The 15,498-nt window shown below is 52.1% G+C and overlaps 6 protein-coding genes across 6 annotated transcripts; 2 read left to right on the forward strand and 4 right to left on the reverse strand.

The window, feature by feature from the left end:
- Positions 1–173: 173 nt before the first annotated feature.
- On the reverse strand, positions 174–1,105 carry BP01DRAFT_300424 (syntaxin; the record flags this gene model as incomplete). The annotated part of the gene is made up of 3 exons (XM_025571989.1): positions 174–238; positions 301–580; positions 638–1,105. 3 exons carry the CDS (start codon positions 1,103–1,105, stop codon positions 174–176), a joined length of 813 nt encoding a protein of 270 aa, XP_025429606.1.
- A 2,156-nt stretch (positions 1,106–3,261) lies between these two features.
- On the reverse strand, positions 3,262–3,765 carry BP01DRAFT_384282 (uncharacterized protein; the record flags this gene model as incomplete). Its single annotated transcript, XM_025577491.1, has 1 exon — positions 3,262–3,765. The coding sequence occupies one exon, from the start codon at positions 3,763–3,765 to the stop codon at positions 3,262–3,264; it is 504 nt and encodes a 167-aa protein (XP_025429607.1).
- A 176-nt stretch (positions 3,766–3,941) lies between these two features.
- BP01DRAFT_384283 (uncharacterized protein) lies at positions 3,942–4,819 on the forward strand (the record flags this gene model as incomplete). Its single annotated transcript, XM_025577492.1, has 2 exons — positions 3,942–4,335; positions 4,455–4,819. 2 exons carry the CDS (start codon positions 3,942–3,944, stop codon positions 4,817–4,819), a joined length of 759 nt encoding a protein of 252 aa, XP_025429608.1.
- Positions 4,820–4,882: 63 nt separating this feature from the next.
- On the forward strand, positions 4,883–5,394 carry BP01DRAFT_367151 (uncharacterized protein; the record flags this gene model as incomplete). The annotated part of the gene is made up of 2 exons (XM_025576441.1): positions 4,883–5,225; positions 5,384–5,394. 2 exons carry the CDS (start codon positions 4,883–4,885, stop codon positions 5,392–5,394), a joined length of 354 nt encoding a protein of 117 aa, XP_025429609.1.
- Positions 5,395–7,215: 1,821 nt separating this feature from the next.
- Positions 7,216–9,776, reverse strand: BP01DRAFT_358346 (peptide MFS transporter). Its single transcript, XM_025575410.1, has 3 exons — positions 9,342–9,776; positions 8,891–9,222; positions 7,216–8,834 (listed from the first exon to the last, which is right to left on the reverse strand). The coding sequence occupies exons 1-3, from the start codon at positions 9,374–9,376 to the stop codon at positions 7,459–7,461; spliced, it is 1,743 nt and encodes a 580-aa protein (XP_025429610.1). The 5' UTR covers positions 9,377–9,776; the 3' UTR covers positions 7,216–7,458.
- A 4,332-nt stretch (positions 9,777–14,108) lies between these two features.
- Positions 14,109–15,383, reverse strand: BP01DRAFT_358352 (eukaryotic translation initiation factor 4E). The gene is made up of 3 exons (XM_025575411.1): positions 14,867–15,383; positions 14,733–14,804; positions 14,109–14,671 (listed from the first exon to the last, which is right to left on the reverse strand). Exons 1-3 carry the CDS (start codon positions 15,065–15,067, stop codon positions 14,201–14,203), a joined length of 744 nt encoding a protein of 247 aa, XP_025429611.1. The 5' UTR covers positions 15,068–15,383; the 3' UTR covers positions 14,109–14,200.
- Between the last annotated feature and the right edge of the window lie 115 nt (positions 15,384–15,498).

Below are 15,498 nucleotides of genomic sequence, written 5' to 3' on the forward strand. Positions count from 1 at the left end.
GAGCAGAACACCTGGACGAGAACAAAGTGCACAATTGATCGATTCGTTACAGCCTGGCGTAAACATTGCGACAACGGGATCTGTCGTATGATCCGAGGATCGACACGAACAACCGCATCGATCCGATCGAAGGTCGGCTGGTTCGTTCTGGTGTTGACTAGATGTGACTAGCCTCACTTGGACTTGTTGGCTTCGGTGACACCGACGGCAACACCAACAACGATGGCAATGATGAGGACTGGAGAAAGGGAGGTCAGTTCCCTCCAATAAAATCGTCCGGAATGGAGAAATACTACTTACTGACGACAAGCAGAGCGTACCACTTCCACTTTCTTGCCCGGCGAGCGCTGGCAATGGCTTCCGTGATCTGCGTGTTGGCGTTGGCCACGTTACCAGCAACGTTCTCTGCGTCCTGGCTAATCTGCTCCACAGCAGGCTCCTGCATGTGGACAAGCTCCGCTACTTCTTGGTACAGTCGGCCCAGCTCAATCATATCCTGCTCAATCTTGCGGATAGCGGCCGAGCGTTCCAGAGCGGCCTGTCTGGCATCATTCGCCTGTCTAGTCCGACTACCAGTAACCTAGTGCACATATTAGCATACTCCAGCGATAATCCTCCAGACAAAAGCTTATCGTACCTGGAAGCTCTGCTCCTGGCCCATCAGCACATTGTCGACACCCTGATCAATTTCCTCGGGGGTTGCCTCGGGGTTCGCAATTTCGTAACGTCTGCGAACCTGCTCTCTCAGACGCTTCTGGAAGTCAGACTGGCAGCGCTGGTATTGTTCGATTTCGCGGCGGAGGTTGCGGCTGGTGACATCAACCTGCGTCTGGACGCGGTTATCTCCGGAGCCCGGGGTCTGCTTGATCTTCTTCATCAAATCGCGGAGGTAGCGGAAGCCGTTGTTGATCTCGTCCTCGATGTAGTCCAAAGTCTGGCGGGCGACCTGGTCCTCCTTTCCGGTGCTGGAGTCGAGCATCGCGTTCTGGGCCGCCGCAAGTTGACCCTCGCGTTTGGCCTTCAGGTCCGCAATACCATCGTTGATCTCCCGGCACTTGTTCAGAAGCGTGGTGGGGTCGGCCGGCTGCTCCGCGATCGCGTTCATCTCTGGTGGTACGGACTTGCGTTAGGGATGTGTTCCGCTTGCGTGGTGATTGCTCCGAGCGGCAGCGCGCTTACCGTAGGTGCCATTGCCCTGGCCCTGCTCCACGGCATTGGCCTGGTTGTAGGGGTTCTGATTGTAGCCCTGCTCGCCATAGGGGTTGTACTGGCCGTAGCCACCCTGGTTACCTCCGTACTTTGCGGCCGAGCAAGTTAGCGATGAGACTCGAAGTGCGCATTGAGTCAGGAGTCAGGGGAGGGGTAAGTAGCGACAACCGCGAGTTGTGACCATATTTTGAAGGGAGACATACACTCATTGTGATAATATGTTAACGCTAGGAAATGCCAGAGGTAAGGATTTGTAGTCGCAGATTCAGTCAGTGTTGATTTGCTGGATCGAAAGGTCGAATCCGCGAGGTGATCGGAGCTCGGGTCGTACGGGAAACGACGATGGGAGGGGCGCGCAATCGACAATAGGTAGGGAGAGGATCGTTCCGACAGGGAGGATGGGTCGGGACGAAGGAATGCGCGTAGGAGGATTGAAAGGTGGGGGTTGGGATGAGGGAAAAGAGACTGAGGATGGAGGTTTTGGGATGAAAAGATTAATAGGCAGTAGGTTTTGGGTTGAGGTGAGGTGAGCCGGCAAAAACGAAAGAGTGACGGGTAAGACACACAGCGGCGGCGGCTGAGCCACGGGCGCAGAGGCGGTTGAAGGAATGAGTGACTGAGATGAATGTGTACTGATGGATGGTTGGATCGATGGCTCTGGCCCGCAGGCGGCAATTTTACTCTCTTGTTGGACGACACTACCACAACAACAATACACAGAAGAAAAAAACAGAAAAGAACAGCTTAAGGAGTGACTGAAGAGTTAGGTTGATCGAGCAGAGATCTCGTCCAAGACAGCAGGTTCGTTCTCTTTTTCTTTTAGCACGGAGGGCACTAAGTCAGGGGGAAATTATGTGCCGCCAGCAATTTTTCAGCCCGGGTATAATTAGTAGGGGGGCTTCCAAGCTCCTGCACAGACCAGTGGATGATCCTCAAGTCCCCTTTTCCCTCCCCTTTGAAGCAATAGGGCAATCAAACCAATAATTTAAGTTGGGGCTTGGTGAAACAAGCCAACCCAGGTTGTTGAAGATGGTGGGTTTCTAACGGTGAGGAGGAGGAGGAGGAGGAGGAGGAGGAGGAGGAGATGATCGGATCTATGGACTACTATCGGCAATAGATCACTGTGCGCATCTCTCTGCAGATGTATGTACAGTGGTTATCGTACTCGTATACGTATACTCGTGCAGCCCCCAGCGGTCGATAGTGTCATGGTGTTCTGCTCCAGATCCACCCGCCCGTTGATCTATGAGATCAAATTGAGTAGTGAGCCTCTCATAGAATCTATGCGTAGATTATGCTCCGTGATTTCTCCGTCATACAGCAATCCTGCACGTCATCGACATGACCCCAAGTCGACATGCCAGAGGAGCTTCAACGGTTCTCCCCACTCTTGGCTAGCCGGAACCGTTAAGAAGAATGGTAGTATCATCTCTCGCAGACCGCTTCTCCCGTTCAGCAAGAGATTTCCCCACAATGACTGACTGACTGCCAGGTGTTTCGAGATTCTACCGAACCCTGCCGTCAATTTCCCATCCGTTTTCTGCATGCCTAGTACCAAAGTACGGAGGTCCCTATCTACTCCGTACAAGACAAGTACTTTGCAGCCTGATTTCCGCTCTATCTTGCCATTGCCACTAACTAGTTAGTATCTTCTCCATCGAGTCTGCCTGTTCGGAAGTGGCAGCCAGCTCCACCATTCCCCCCCAGAGACCCTGTAGCCTGCTTCGTCCGCCCACGATCGAGCGGTAGACTAAATTTAGCAACAAGTCCCAATGAACGTGCAGCCAATGCTATAGAATGGAGAACGAGGTTGCTGCGTGTGGTGGACTGTGGAGGGGCACTGCCCCCATTGCACTCACTGCTCAGTGGCCCAATGTTTGCAGAGGCGAGTGACGATCTAGCTGTGGCTCAGCAGGTGTTGTGGCTGGAAGCTTCGCCTGTAGATCCTGTTTGCTTACCCGATTGAGGTGCCGCCACTTTTGATTCATTATTCGCATGGTCAGTCCACCAGTCACCTCCAACATTGTCACAACACAGGGGAGGAGACGGTTCTCAATAGCACACCGACCTTATCTCGGCGAGATCATCATCCCACGACTTCCAATCCGCTCCCAGACTACGGATCTCATCCTCCGTCGACGCACGGCGGGCATTAGCCGCCTCTTCCAACTCCTCGGACGTGCGCCACCCCCCCATCAGGGCGATCTCAATCACATCTCCAGATTGGCCGAGTCCAGGTCGGTGACGACGCCGTAGATGGTGCTGCCCAGCGCGCTGGCGTCGCCGACCAGCGACATCATATCGGCCAGCTGCTCCAGCCCGTCGGAGATGAGCCGGATCTCCGCGAGGAAGGGGACCACCATCAGGACACCAAAGATGATCTCCTTGATCATAGCCCGCCGATGCCTTGTCGGCCACCCAGCTCTCCTGGATCCCCCCGTGGTGGCCGTCAGGTTTGGCCCAGAAGACGGTGGCGTTGGTCAGGTCGTAGTAGATCTCATAGCCATTGTACGCCTGCTCCGCGTCAACATCAGGTGATGAATCCAGCGCTGGCATGAATTTTCCACTTAAAGCCACACACCTTCGACAATAGTGGCTCAAGACCCCTGCAAGTTCCGGGCTTGCATGGCCTCTTCCTAGAGAATGAGCTCGACATCGACGAACGCTTTGCGCACGCGACCCAAGAGCATTTCAGCAGGCGGCCCGTCAAGCTCACTGCCCCAGAAGTCCAGATGTTGCGGCTGATGGAGCGCATTACGGATCTCAAGAACTGGGAGCAGGAAGTCTTCAATCCCGCGACGCTCGCCGAATGGCGCGCCCAGGCATCCGAGTATGTGCATCTTGATCCGCAAACCGATCAGGATGTAGACATGGACCTCGTCACAACCCGATCCTGGCTCTGGTGCGTAGCGGAGCTACAAGACAAGGCCAGATCGCTGCGTGAGACCGGCCATGTGGTGGTCTTCAACGCGGACCCGTCACTCTACATGCTGATCTACGGTCAGACGAAGGTTCTCAGTCGTGGGGGTCGAGTTCCTCTGGCAGCAGACGGCTTGATCTGGGATTCCTTCCCTGCCACCGGGCTGGGGCAGACGGATTCTGTGCAGCACCATCCCCCGGGCGAGAGTGTTTCGGCACTCAGATTGCCAGAATGTTGCCTCGGGCACTCTAAGCGTCAACAATCCTCGTTTTCTTTTCAGTGGCTACCGTGCGAAGTGGAATTTGCTGATGCCTCTGGACGGCAGTCCGGATCACCTCATATATCAATAACCTTCACCCAGCCAATGCCCAGGCGTATTCGGCGATCGAGAAACTGATTTCCCTAGCTATCCGGCCTTGGAATGACATCCTGGTGAAGGGCGTTCGCGGTCGCATGCCACGACGTATCCACACCTATATGGTCACGAACCGAGAACTGTCCCCAATGGGTGAAGTCCCCCCCGGAGGAGCTGCTCCCGCAGGATGGAAAGAAAACATCACCCGGCGCTCCTGGACACCGGAGGAATGGGAGGAATATTGTCTCCGGTTGATGGAGTTTCTGCAACATCCAGACGAGAATCCGAAGTATCGAGTTTTCGAACCGGAGCCCGATGATCCCCCCCAGACCTAAAACCTTCTCGACTTGATTACCCCGGAAATGTGGGCCTCTCCTGCCAGCGTAGAGCGGATAATCATGGCCAAATGGAGGCGTCTCAATTGGTTCCACTATCCCGAACCGGGAATCTCCTTCACGTACGAGGACTGGAAGCTGGGCAAGACCGCAAATCCGATCCTCGGTCCGTGGAACCTCGAAGACCAGTTGTTCAAACCGCCGCGCGATCACGATTACTACCAGGTGTCGCTCGAGAAGCAGTTCCGGGCCCATGGGCTGCAGATCATTGTGCGGGTGTTCAGCATCGACCTGACGCCCGATGCGCCTCGTTATCTTGGGGAGGACGAGTTCCACGTGGATGGCATGCTCAACGAACACATCGTCGCCACCGCGGGCTATTCATCCACTAGAGGAAAGTGGAGAGGTAAGGGTTGGGGAGGTACTATAGTACACCATCACCAGACCCTGGAATCTCAGCACCTCCCCGGTAGCCGTCCTGACCAGTGTCTCGCCGCCGACCATCCCCGTGCAGTGGATAGATATACTATTTAGATAAATAACAGTTACTTCTCTAGTATTCAGTTCTAGAGTAATCTAGAATTATTCAGAGATTACTACTTTAAAATATATACTTTTATACTTCTTCTATACTCCGGACTACTTAGTGAGCAAAAAGCCGCGTCAAATTCGATCTAAAGAGGAAAGGGAAAGTCGCTGGATTTCCGCAGCAATCCAGTTTGTTAGTATGGGTAGTAAATCATATCAGTATGTAATATCCAAGGCAGTAGTAATCAGTGCAAGCTAGCCAAGCATATCCGGCCTAACCTATATCTTCCACGTTTCAATGGCTCGGACACAGGTCTCGTGCGATACCCATGAAGTGAGCGGTTTATGATGTCTTGTAAGATGGCACATGAAATCTTTCTAACGGTCGGACCTGATTAGGTTGGAGCATATGAAAAGTGTACCCGTCATAATGGAACAAGCGAAGCACAGCAATTGGAAGAACAAATGCATAACTAGTATGAACTGCCAAGGATTTAGTCGCACCTGTGTAAAGCGCCACTTTCCCGCTCAAGATCGCAAGCTCGGCGTGTGGCGCTCCCAACCAGACAATTTTGCCTTTGAAAGGGGTTGAGTAGGTAGTTATCACACTCGAGAAACCCGATTCTAGCCCCGCGGAGTAGATGAGACTAGTCAAAAACGTACGCACCAATTGACATAGACGACTCAAAGAACATGCTCACCGGTTGTGTTTCGACAAGATAGTGTCCGAAACCCTCACCTGGAGTCTGCAAAGCGAGAGACGCAAATAGTTCGTACTCGAAACCCACTCCATATGACCACACAGGAGAAACCTACAAAGTCCACAATTCCATTGACTCATCCTTCCAATTTCTTAGTTACTCGTAGGCATTCCATCCTACTTCAGGTCCCACGGAAATATCATCATATATCTCGAAATCCAGGTACCACCACATCCACAACGACATCCACCCACGTTTCCTACCACAAAACGTACCAGTGCCCATGGGCCATCATCACCCGAGACACAGTCCCACGCGCCATGCAAAGCTAGTAGAATGCGATTGTGAGCAGCAGAGCTTCCATCTGAAAGAAAAGAAGACAGACCCAGACAAGAAAAATTCACTCAGACCCGAAACATAAAAAAAAAAAAAAAGAACAGAAATCCACCCAAATGATTCATGTACTTCCGAAGAACCCAGACCCAGGGATTCAGCCCCGGTAGCTTATCCTCAAAGAAAATTCCGCCCAGCGAGAGGAAAGGGGAAAAAAAAAGGGTCTTTGGCTCGGGAGACATGCGTTCGGAGATCCCCGGGGTTTTCCACAGTAACTTACAACCTAGTCTATTGACCGAGCACATGACTTGAGGACCGAGTAGTACCGGTAAGTAGTCCCCGCTGTAGAAGGTATTTCGAACAGCCAAAATTCAAAAGACAACATGACTACTCCGGAGTACAAGTACAATAGACAATGGTTGCGAAGGCTAATCCATGACCCTTGTTTGAATGATCATGATCATTCCATACCATCGTTAATGCTCAGTCATGTCCTGACACAAATTCAATCTGAGCCAGAAACCACACAATCACCAAAACCACATCTACTTTAAAACTAGTCAAGGCGCACGCGACCGCCATTCCCGTTACCTAATTGTGAGCAATGCTTATTATGCAATAAAGATAAGGCGCAATAAGCCCAGGCCCCACTTCATTCCGACTCGGTAAAACCAGAGAGAAATGCCAAGACAGGCTAAGAGAAGCTACTGCAGGGACGGGGCCGGAGTGGAAGGTTTGGTAAGCACGAGACCAAAAAGCCCGCCGCCCCATCCGGATAGAACGGCCACTTTGGATGTGTTGGGCGAAGCTATGATCCTTGGAAGAGGAACGAGAAGTAATAGTAATAAGGTCTGTATATGCTAACTAAAACTATACTATAGAGTAGTGAGGGAATGAAAAAACGTCCATCCGTACACCCTGCATATATACACACATAGGGGTCGTCATACCGCATCTGCTCATTAAAGGGCTGTGACGCGAGCCTGCGCGAGATGATCAAGTATACCACGTCTCAAAAGAAAACACCATCCACGAACATCGCAAATTATAATACATTAAATAGAGGGGTGGAGAAGCCTAGTTCTCCTGGTCCTTCTTCTGCTCCACGGGGGCAGGGATTTCGGGATCTTCCGCATCCAAGGCGTTCATCTCGTCCTCCTGGTCGTTCAAGTGGTGGTACACCAGCCAGAAGATGATACCAGCAAGGAAGGAGGCGCAAGCCAACCCGACGAACATCCACATGATGGCAGGGTCAAACGCAGCAGGAGTCAAAGCCTCCGCAATGGCGGAACCGAACGCATTGGTGAGGAGGTACATTGACTGCACGAACGACTTCATGGACGGAGGCGCCTTGGTATAGGCGTACTCCAGACCGGAAACGGAAGCGAAAATCTCGGAAATACCAATGAAAACGTAGGCAGGCGTCTGAATGGCAATGTGAACGTGGTTGCCAGTCGTCGAACCATCGACAAGCGAAGCATCGCAGAGGGGCTTGCCATAGCAAGGACCGGCAGAGTAAATCAGATGCTGAACAATGGCGGCGTACATCATAGCAAGAGAGGCAACGACGAATCCAACGGAAATACGGGTGATGGGGCGGAACTGGATGCGCATGCGGCGGAGCATGGGGTAAATCAGAGTCTCCAAAAGCGGGATGAAGACAATGATCGAGATGGGATCAAAATTTTGCATCAAGTCGTTGGGGATACCGTGACCCTCCATCTCACCAGCCTGAGTGACGAAGTTGCTGGAGAACTGGCCGTAGACGACCCAGTAGATGGGGTAGAAAGCGAACACACGGCATGCAACCAGGGCGCGCTTGAGCTCGTCAATAAAGTGATCATCCCACGGGAGGTTAGTTCGATTGCCTCCGTTGGCGGCTTGCCAGCTAGGCTTGGCAGCGTCCATGTTGCGGTTGACGATCATGATTCCCAGGGCCTTGAAAGCGTCCGTGATGATGGAGCCTTGAGGGGGACGGACAACGTAGAACTTGCGACCAAAGATGAGCACACCCGTACCGACGGCGAACATGCACAAGCAGAGCAGGTAGCCGGACCAAAAGCCGATGTACTTCTCCATGTAGGGCGTGGCCAACAGGGACAGAGAGCCGATGTTAATGCAGGCATAGAAGATCATGTAGATGCGCTGGATGGTCAGGGCGGGATCGATAATGACCCGCTCACCCTTGGGGGTCGTCTTAATCGCCTTCTTCTTCCGCTTGTACTGATCGGCAATCAGAGGAGCGACGTTACTCTTGATACCGCCGGTTCCCAGCCCAATGATCAAAATGGAAACAATGAAACCACCAACACCCGCTCCATGGGACAGAGCAGTGGGAATGGACGTGCAGACCAGGATAAGGAGACCGACGAGGTAGATGATGCAGAAAACCACAATCGTCTTGTACTTGCCGAGGTATTGATCGGCAACAATAGCACCAAGGATAGGGGTAACTGGAGATTCGAGGTCAGTAAAAGTAATAGGCGACAGTCTTGAGACAAAAACTAACCATAGCACCAGAACTGGAAGAAAGTGGTCAGACCGGTGGCACCACGCTGACCCATGCCAAGGGCACCACGACCTTCACTTCCATCAAGAGGGCGTTGAATGTAGTTCTGGAACATGCCGGACATTCCGTAGTAGGTGAAACGCTCGCAAAGCTCGACAATAGCGACGAGCCAAGCAGAGATGGGCAGATGTTCGGCGACATGTCGAAGGGTGCGGACCTCCTCCTGGTTGGGTTCTTCACCATCGGGAGTGTCGCCGAGCGCCTTCTCCGTCATGTAGACCTTTTCGTTAGAGGTGACCTCGGTGATAGTGCCATGGCCCTGTTGGAATGGCCTGCAGTAACATATGTTAGTCTCGAGAAGGTAGGGTGGGTTTGATGACTCATCGAGCGCGGCCCTACAGGGCAGGCGCACAGAGGCACAAGACAGAAGAGAGAGAGAAGAATCACATACTGAGCGATATCAGCCTCGCGATCTCCGGAAGACATGGTGACAGAGACCAGGCAAGGAATTAGAGCCCACAGCAATGGTCGAAGTAGGAAAGATTTCCTCGAGAAAGAGCACGGAGACCTAAGATGAGGAGGGAAACGACCCTCACCTTATATCTCTCGTCGACGGTAGGCGATATAGGAACAGTAACCGAAGCGGGCCCATTTCGTCCCCGAACCAATGGACCACAGAATGAGAAGGGGAGAACCCATCGCAACTAGAGTGGAAAAGGTAGGTACTCGTGTAGGCAAATGGCGACGGCCGAGGCAGGAAGATGCCGATGTAACCCCAGGCTGAAAGCAAAACGTTGATATGACAAGCAGCACCAAGCATGACCTGAGACAGGTGGGAGGGACGTTCATTGGCCTGCTGGGAGCAGAACCCGGCTGCAGTTCGGAATGCCAAGAGAGAGTCGGGCCCTGCCGGTGAGCGCGGACTGGGTACTTTTTTTCCCTCGATTCAAACAAATTTCCACTTTTCCCTCGTGGCGAAAACAGTTTCCTCGCAGTTTTTCCACCCCTCGCTTCCAAGTCTTGCCTCGCCCACTAGAGATCATTGCCTGTTTGAGCATCTTTCTCTTGCATACAGCAACTTTCTCCATGTTCAATGCGCCACTACCACTCGAATTTGCCGAACCTGCTGAACAAGCATGCCCTCCTTGATGAACTGACTGACTGTCTGTCTGTCTGACTGCATGGGCCAGGGGACCGCAGAATCCGTTTCATACAGAAATGCGATCCAATCTTTCGTGCTGTCGGTTGGACCACCGCAAGCGGAACATGTTAGGTAACATAAACACTTTTAGCTGTAGGCTAGCAGATAAGCATGGCGTGTCTCATTCGTGATTCGAACGGAGTTGAGCGGAAACTCCGTTGTTGTCTCTCAGAGGGCGCGGTGATTGTGGCCACTATCGTGCGTTTGAAAAATCTTGTTCCCCCGCCTACTCATGCGAGGATCAGCACTCAGCATGATTGCAACGTCGGGCTTCCCCGCGTGGTTAGCAATTGAGTGAGCCAACAGCTTGTGACCTATCATCACAAATCAAATCATGTCACTCGACATGAGCATTGCGATCGTCATTCCCAGTGTATCCTTGTACAACTGTAATGGAGCAATGTTCTTGTCTCAGGCCCACCGTTTATTCCGCTGCGCCTGCTGCCTTTGTTGCCTTCCTTCTCCCAAGATCGTAATTGAGTTTGCAAATCCGTCCTGGCCGTCTGGCGCCGACAATGTTCTCGAAGGGAGCGAATGAGTGGGAACCGGCTATCGTCTATGGGGGAGCCGACGGGGGTGCCGAGGCGTCGGCAAATCCCCAGCCTTAGCTTTCCTTAAGATATGGGGATGTAGCCGCAGAAACACTGCTCATCGGATGCGTTCTGATCGGATTATTGCTGTACAGAGACTTGGCGTCGTTGACGACGATCGAGAGCTTCCTCATTAGGGTATGGTTCCATTCTGATCGGCTCCAGCCGCCAGAGCAAAACCTGGAGAGAGAAATCCGCCCATCGTAAGACACTTTCTTCTTCGTCCTATTCGTTTTGACAGGACACGTGAGGTCAGTGAGGTGTCACGGATGCTTTGCTGGAGGTAGAAAAAGGAATGTTGTTAAAAAGCGTACTTTGAGAGCGCGCGGGGTGGGGTAGCGTCAATTGAGGTTAAGTACTCCGTACCTGGTCCTCAAGGTCCGACTTCGCCCTCGTCGGAAGCCTTCAGACACCAATGGAATTCGTCATTGCCAACAAACATGGTGCTCTTAGCCCTGAGTCTTACCGCTCGAATCATGATTTGAACCCTTTGCTAACACGGAGAGATAACAGTTCATATATCAAAGGGCGCAAAGCCTCGAAGGGCGTGGGTGTCGCTTCCCTTGTCCTCTTATTTGGCCTGTTGTTGCGCTAGGCTCCAAGGGCAGAAGTGCTCCGATCTCTCTCCGATACCTTCAAAATGGCGTGCTCTAGCACAACCCGGGCCAATCAAGCCAACCCTGTTTCTGACTCGCGACGGCGAAAGTCCGTGAGAGAGATTTGCCAAGGTGAGGGTGACTCAATCAGCGACAAGCAGTCAAGGATTTACGTGTATGCCAGAGGCGGAAACCTCTTGGCTTGACTGGGCAGCATCCGTGATCGGCTGGATTGCCCGTGCTGATCTGCACGGTTGCTATTCTGGAACTTTTCCAACACGAGCCGAGCCTTTGGGTTCCGAGGCGATAGTCTAGGAGAATACGACATGCGACCGCATTCACCATGTGGTGGGAGTTGGACCAATCGAAGCGGCCTCAGAGGTGGTTGGATAAGGGGGATCGAACCTTAAAGAGGCAGAGGAGGCGAAGTTCAGCTGGAATGATAAGCATCTCGAGGCACACTGTCAGTTTTATGTGCCGTGGAAAGAGGCTCCTTACCAAGCATTTTATGATCCTCTCCGAGCGTTTTAAAGTAGATGATCATATCTTGTCACGGATCCACAATTTCACGCAGTGGTGGGTAAATAGTCAACCGTTCGGCCATTAATTCGCTCGGAATATGCGGAAGTCGACTGGTTCTTGACCCAGTGCGCGTTTTTATCGGAGCAATTATCCAAGCATGACTTGGAAAAGCAGGAAGACTTTAGCCATGACTTGATAACAAGCTGATGGCGGATGTCGGCATGTGGCCTTGGATCCCGAGCCAGAAAGGCGTCCTCACATAGTGCAGTACCCGCAAGTGAGCCAAAGACGAAAGTATCACAGTAAATCTTATGCTTACGCAGTTTGAGCTATACCTCTTAGTAGTTCTGGTTGATTTTGTTATTAATCGCCCCCAATGTTAAGGCAAATGATGGTACCTGTAATTTGGAGCTGCTGCTGCCTGCGCGAGACGAGGAGAACGAACCACAATAATCCATCCACATATGCCATTCAACTATTATTTTGTCGTGTAGCCATCACTTCTCCGTCTCCAGCCGAGTCTGCCTTTGACCGCTTCTTGTAGAAGTTGGGGGACGAGCAATGGTATAATACGTTGTTGAGTACCTATATTTCGCAAGAGCAGTGTAACTCCGCAAGTTTCTCTGGGATCGATTTCCAAACGCAATATTCACCGTCCGGGCAGACTCGCAAATCATGTATACTTCACTAACGGGACACCGGGTTGGTCCATTGTCACTGCTTTCCAAAGAATGTATGGTCCATCCGCCGATGGTTTCTTGCTTTCCGGACTTTCAAAGAGACACTCGTTGGTGAAACAATGCTGGCACGTCTGTCATAAAAGCCTACAGGAGATCGAAAGCTTGCATTCGAACCTTTAAGAAGTATTTGAACCACTATTATCCATTCATTCTAACAAATGAACTATCTCAAGCATCAGCCTTCATCACCATCTTCGTCAACTCATCCATACACCCCCTGACCGCGAAGCTATGCACCAAACAACCAACATCAGCAAGCATCCCAGTTTACCACACAGTGAAAACTCTCAGAAGACTTACCAGCGCCACTCGAACTGCCCTCTCGTCCTCCCTCCCTTGAACCGCCAGTGCCTATATGTATCAACCATTACCTTGCAGTCAGCACCTACTCAAGCCCGGGGCGAATGTCAGGCGAAAGCATAACCTACCGCGTCTTTCCTCGCATCAGACTCCCCAGCCCAACGCAAACACCTATCCATGTGCCCTCGAGTACGGTACTTGCAAGTGGAAGTCCGGAGGTACGGCAAGCTCAAAGTTCTTTCTAGTGAGCCAGGAAGCTGCGTGCGCCGTCAGTACAGAGGTTCTATTCAGCAGAAAGATTAGAACGGGGGGGGGGGGGGGGTAAATGTATTGGTTTCACGTGCATGTGACAGCCACTCTGGGAGCGGTCCTACCGTCTGTGCTTGGCCTTTAAAAGGCAACGGGGGACTGCCGGCTGGATCTTGAGAAGAGAGAGAGGAACCCCGCGGAGCGGAGACGAGAAACGATCATCAAGAAAGAAGAAGTATCAAAAGAGGTAGAGGAAAGAATCACGAAGAGGATGTGATATAGTACAAAAACCAGGAGCTCGAAGGGAGCAGGACGAATTGATGGTGGAGAGGTTGGCTGCAAGCAGGTGGTTGGAGAGGAATAGAAGCTGGGATGGAAGAGGAGCGAGGAGGGCACCTTATAAGCTGGTGGTCCATCGGGTGATGATAGAAAATGGTGTGCCAAGTGAATGTAAGAAGTTTCCCAACAGAGTAAGTAGATGTTGGATCGCCTCGAGTGTCTCGAATAGGCAGTCACACAGCGTTGCCAGCCAGGGGCGGTGCTACTACTACTACTGCTACTACTACTTAGTACTGCAGAGTCGTCAACCCAGCCATCATCTCACACAACTCACTACTCGGCTCGACTGTCCTCAAACTAAATCCGAAATGGAAGTACCTATTGCATCATGCAACGTCCGTGGTACAAAGGTGTACTGGTCGCATACCTTGCCATTATGCAGTTCCTAGGAGACTAGCGACGCGAAGGCAATATGACCATGCAAGCAACATTCGCCACTCACAGAGTCCACAAAGCAGTTTGAATGATGTTCTTGTATTCTCCAGTCCCCGGAGGGACGACACTGAAATTTAACAGAATATGGTATAAACCTCGTCAGAAATACGTCTTGAGGAAAAGACCTGCAATCAAATCATCACCTCACTGCGAAGTGTTGGCAAGCCAGTTTGGAATATCTCCTCCCACGCGCGATGCCTTGTACTGATGATCCTTTCCCAATCGTTACCGCGCATCATCACAGAGCCCTTTCCCATTAATCCATAGCAAAAAAAAAAAAGCGAAACCCACCGCGTTATGATATCGTAAAGCAGAAGCGACACATGATAGCAGATGCTTCAGACGGTGAACTTGGCCTTGGCTCTCGTGCTGCCGCTGTGTGCACTGTCTGTGTGTCCGGAGAACTCAACGGCGTCCGCCTCCTTGAGACGGAGAACCTCCTTGAAGCGCCGGCCGATGGCCTCAAGGATATCCTTGCCCTGGGCGGGCGTACGAGTAGTGTTCTTGTCGCCCGGAATGGCCTTGCCAACAGTTCGTGTCCACAGACCCACACGGTAAAAGCCCTTGCGCACGTTCACGACAACGCCCATAACCTCGCTGTCGCCATCGTTTTCGAGAGTCTCGCCGATAGCCGCCAATTGAGCGTGCAGCCACAAGTCGTCAATGGGCACGGAGCGCTTGTCCTTGAAAGAATATGACCACTTTCCACCGTGCTTGTTCTGAGGGTCCTCCCACTCCGGTCTGACGCCCTTCTTAAAGAGGTGGTAGTCTGCTTTGAGGCCCAGTTCGGAGGTCGGCGTGATGTTGTTCTAAGAGAGCTATTAGCCAGGAATCTTTCCCCCGTGACGCAAAGCACGCGATATAACTAACGTAAATTCCCCAGAACTCCTCAACGGAGTTGAAAGTCACAACCTCCTTCAGGAGGTCGTTCCAGTTATCGCCCTAAAACCACATAGGCATTAGATGGATCTTGACCGTGTCTGTAAGGTTTATTGACTCCATACCTTGCCACTAGGGGGCTTGGTAAACCAAAGGGTCCACTCATGCATCAAGGGGTGCTTGACGTTGAAATTCTCGGGGTCGTGGAATACCGTGACGGAGTCACCGTTCGTCTTCTCGGTCTGTTCCTTCTGCTCGGCAACAGCGACGGGGGCGGCATTCTCGTCGGCCACGGGTGCGTGGCCGTTTTCAGCGACAGCGGCCATTATGAAGACGAAAAAATGAGGTTAGGTAAAGGGAAAGGTGGATAGAGAGCGTTGGGCGGCGTGGTCGGGTTGATGAGCAGAGGCGAGGGGTCGTCGGTGGGGAGAGAAAACTGCGGATGGCAAAAATTTGTTGTTGAGGTGAGAGGCCGTGAAAGGAAGGCGCAACTCTCGGTGAGGAAAGGTTTGGAGTTGGAAGGGGAGACGCGCAAGAGGATGAATCAAAGTTGAGCGTCTGCTCCAGGCAGAATCACGGCGTGAAATGTCGTGTTCGAGACTGTATGGGGAAGATGGCGGAAAATCACAGTATCAAGTTTTGATGATGGTTTGGAGAAGCCGCAAGTTGGGACTCAGAGTGAACTTTTCCCTTTTTGGAAACATTCCCTTCCAGACCTCTAATAGGCTGCCGCCGCCCAGCCCCAGCCCTAATGATG

This window comes from Aspergillus saccharolyticus (genome assembly GCF_003184585.1).
Source record: "Aspergillus saccharolyticus JOP 1030-1 unplaced genomic scaffold BP01scaffold_25, whole genome shotgun sequence".
Lineage (NCBI taxonomy): Eukaryota > Fungi > Ascomycota > Eurotiomycetes > Eurotiales > Aspergillaceae > Aspergillus > Aspergillus saccharolyticus.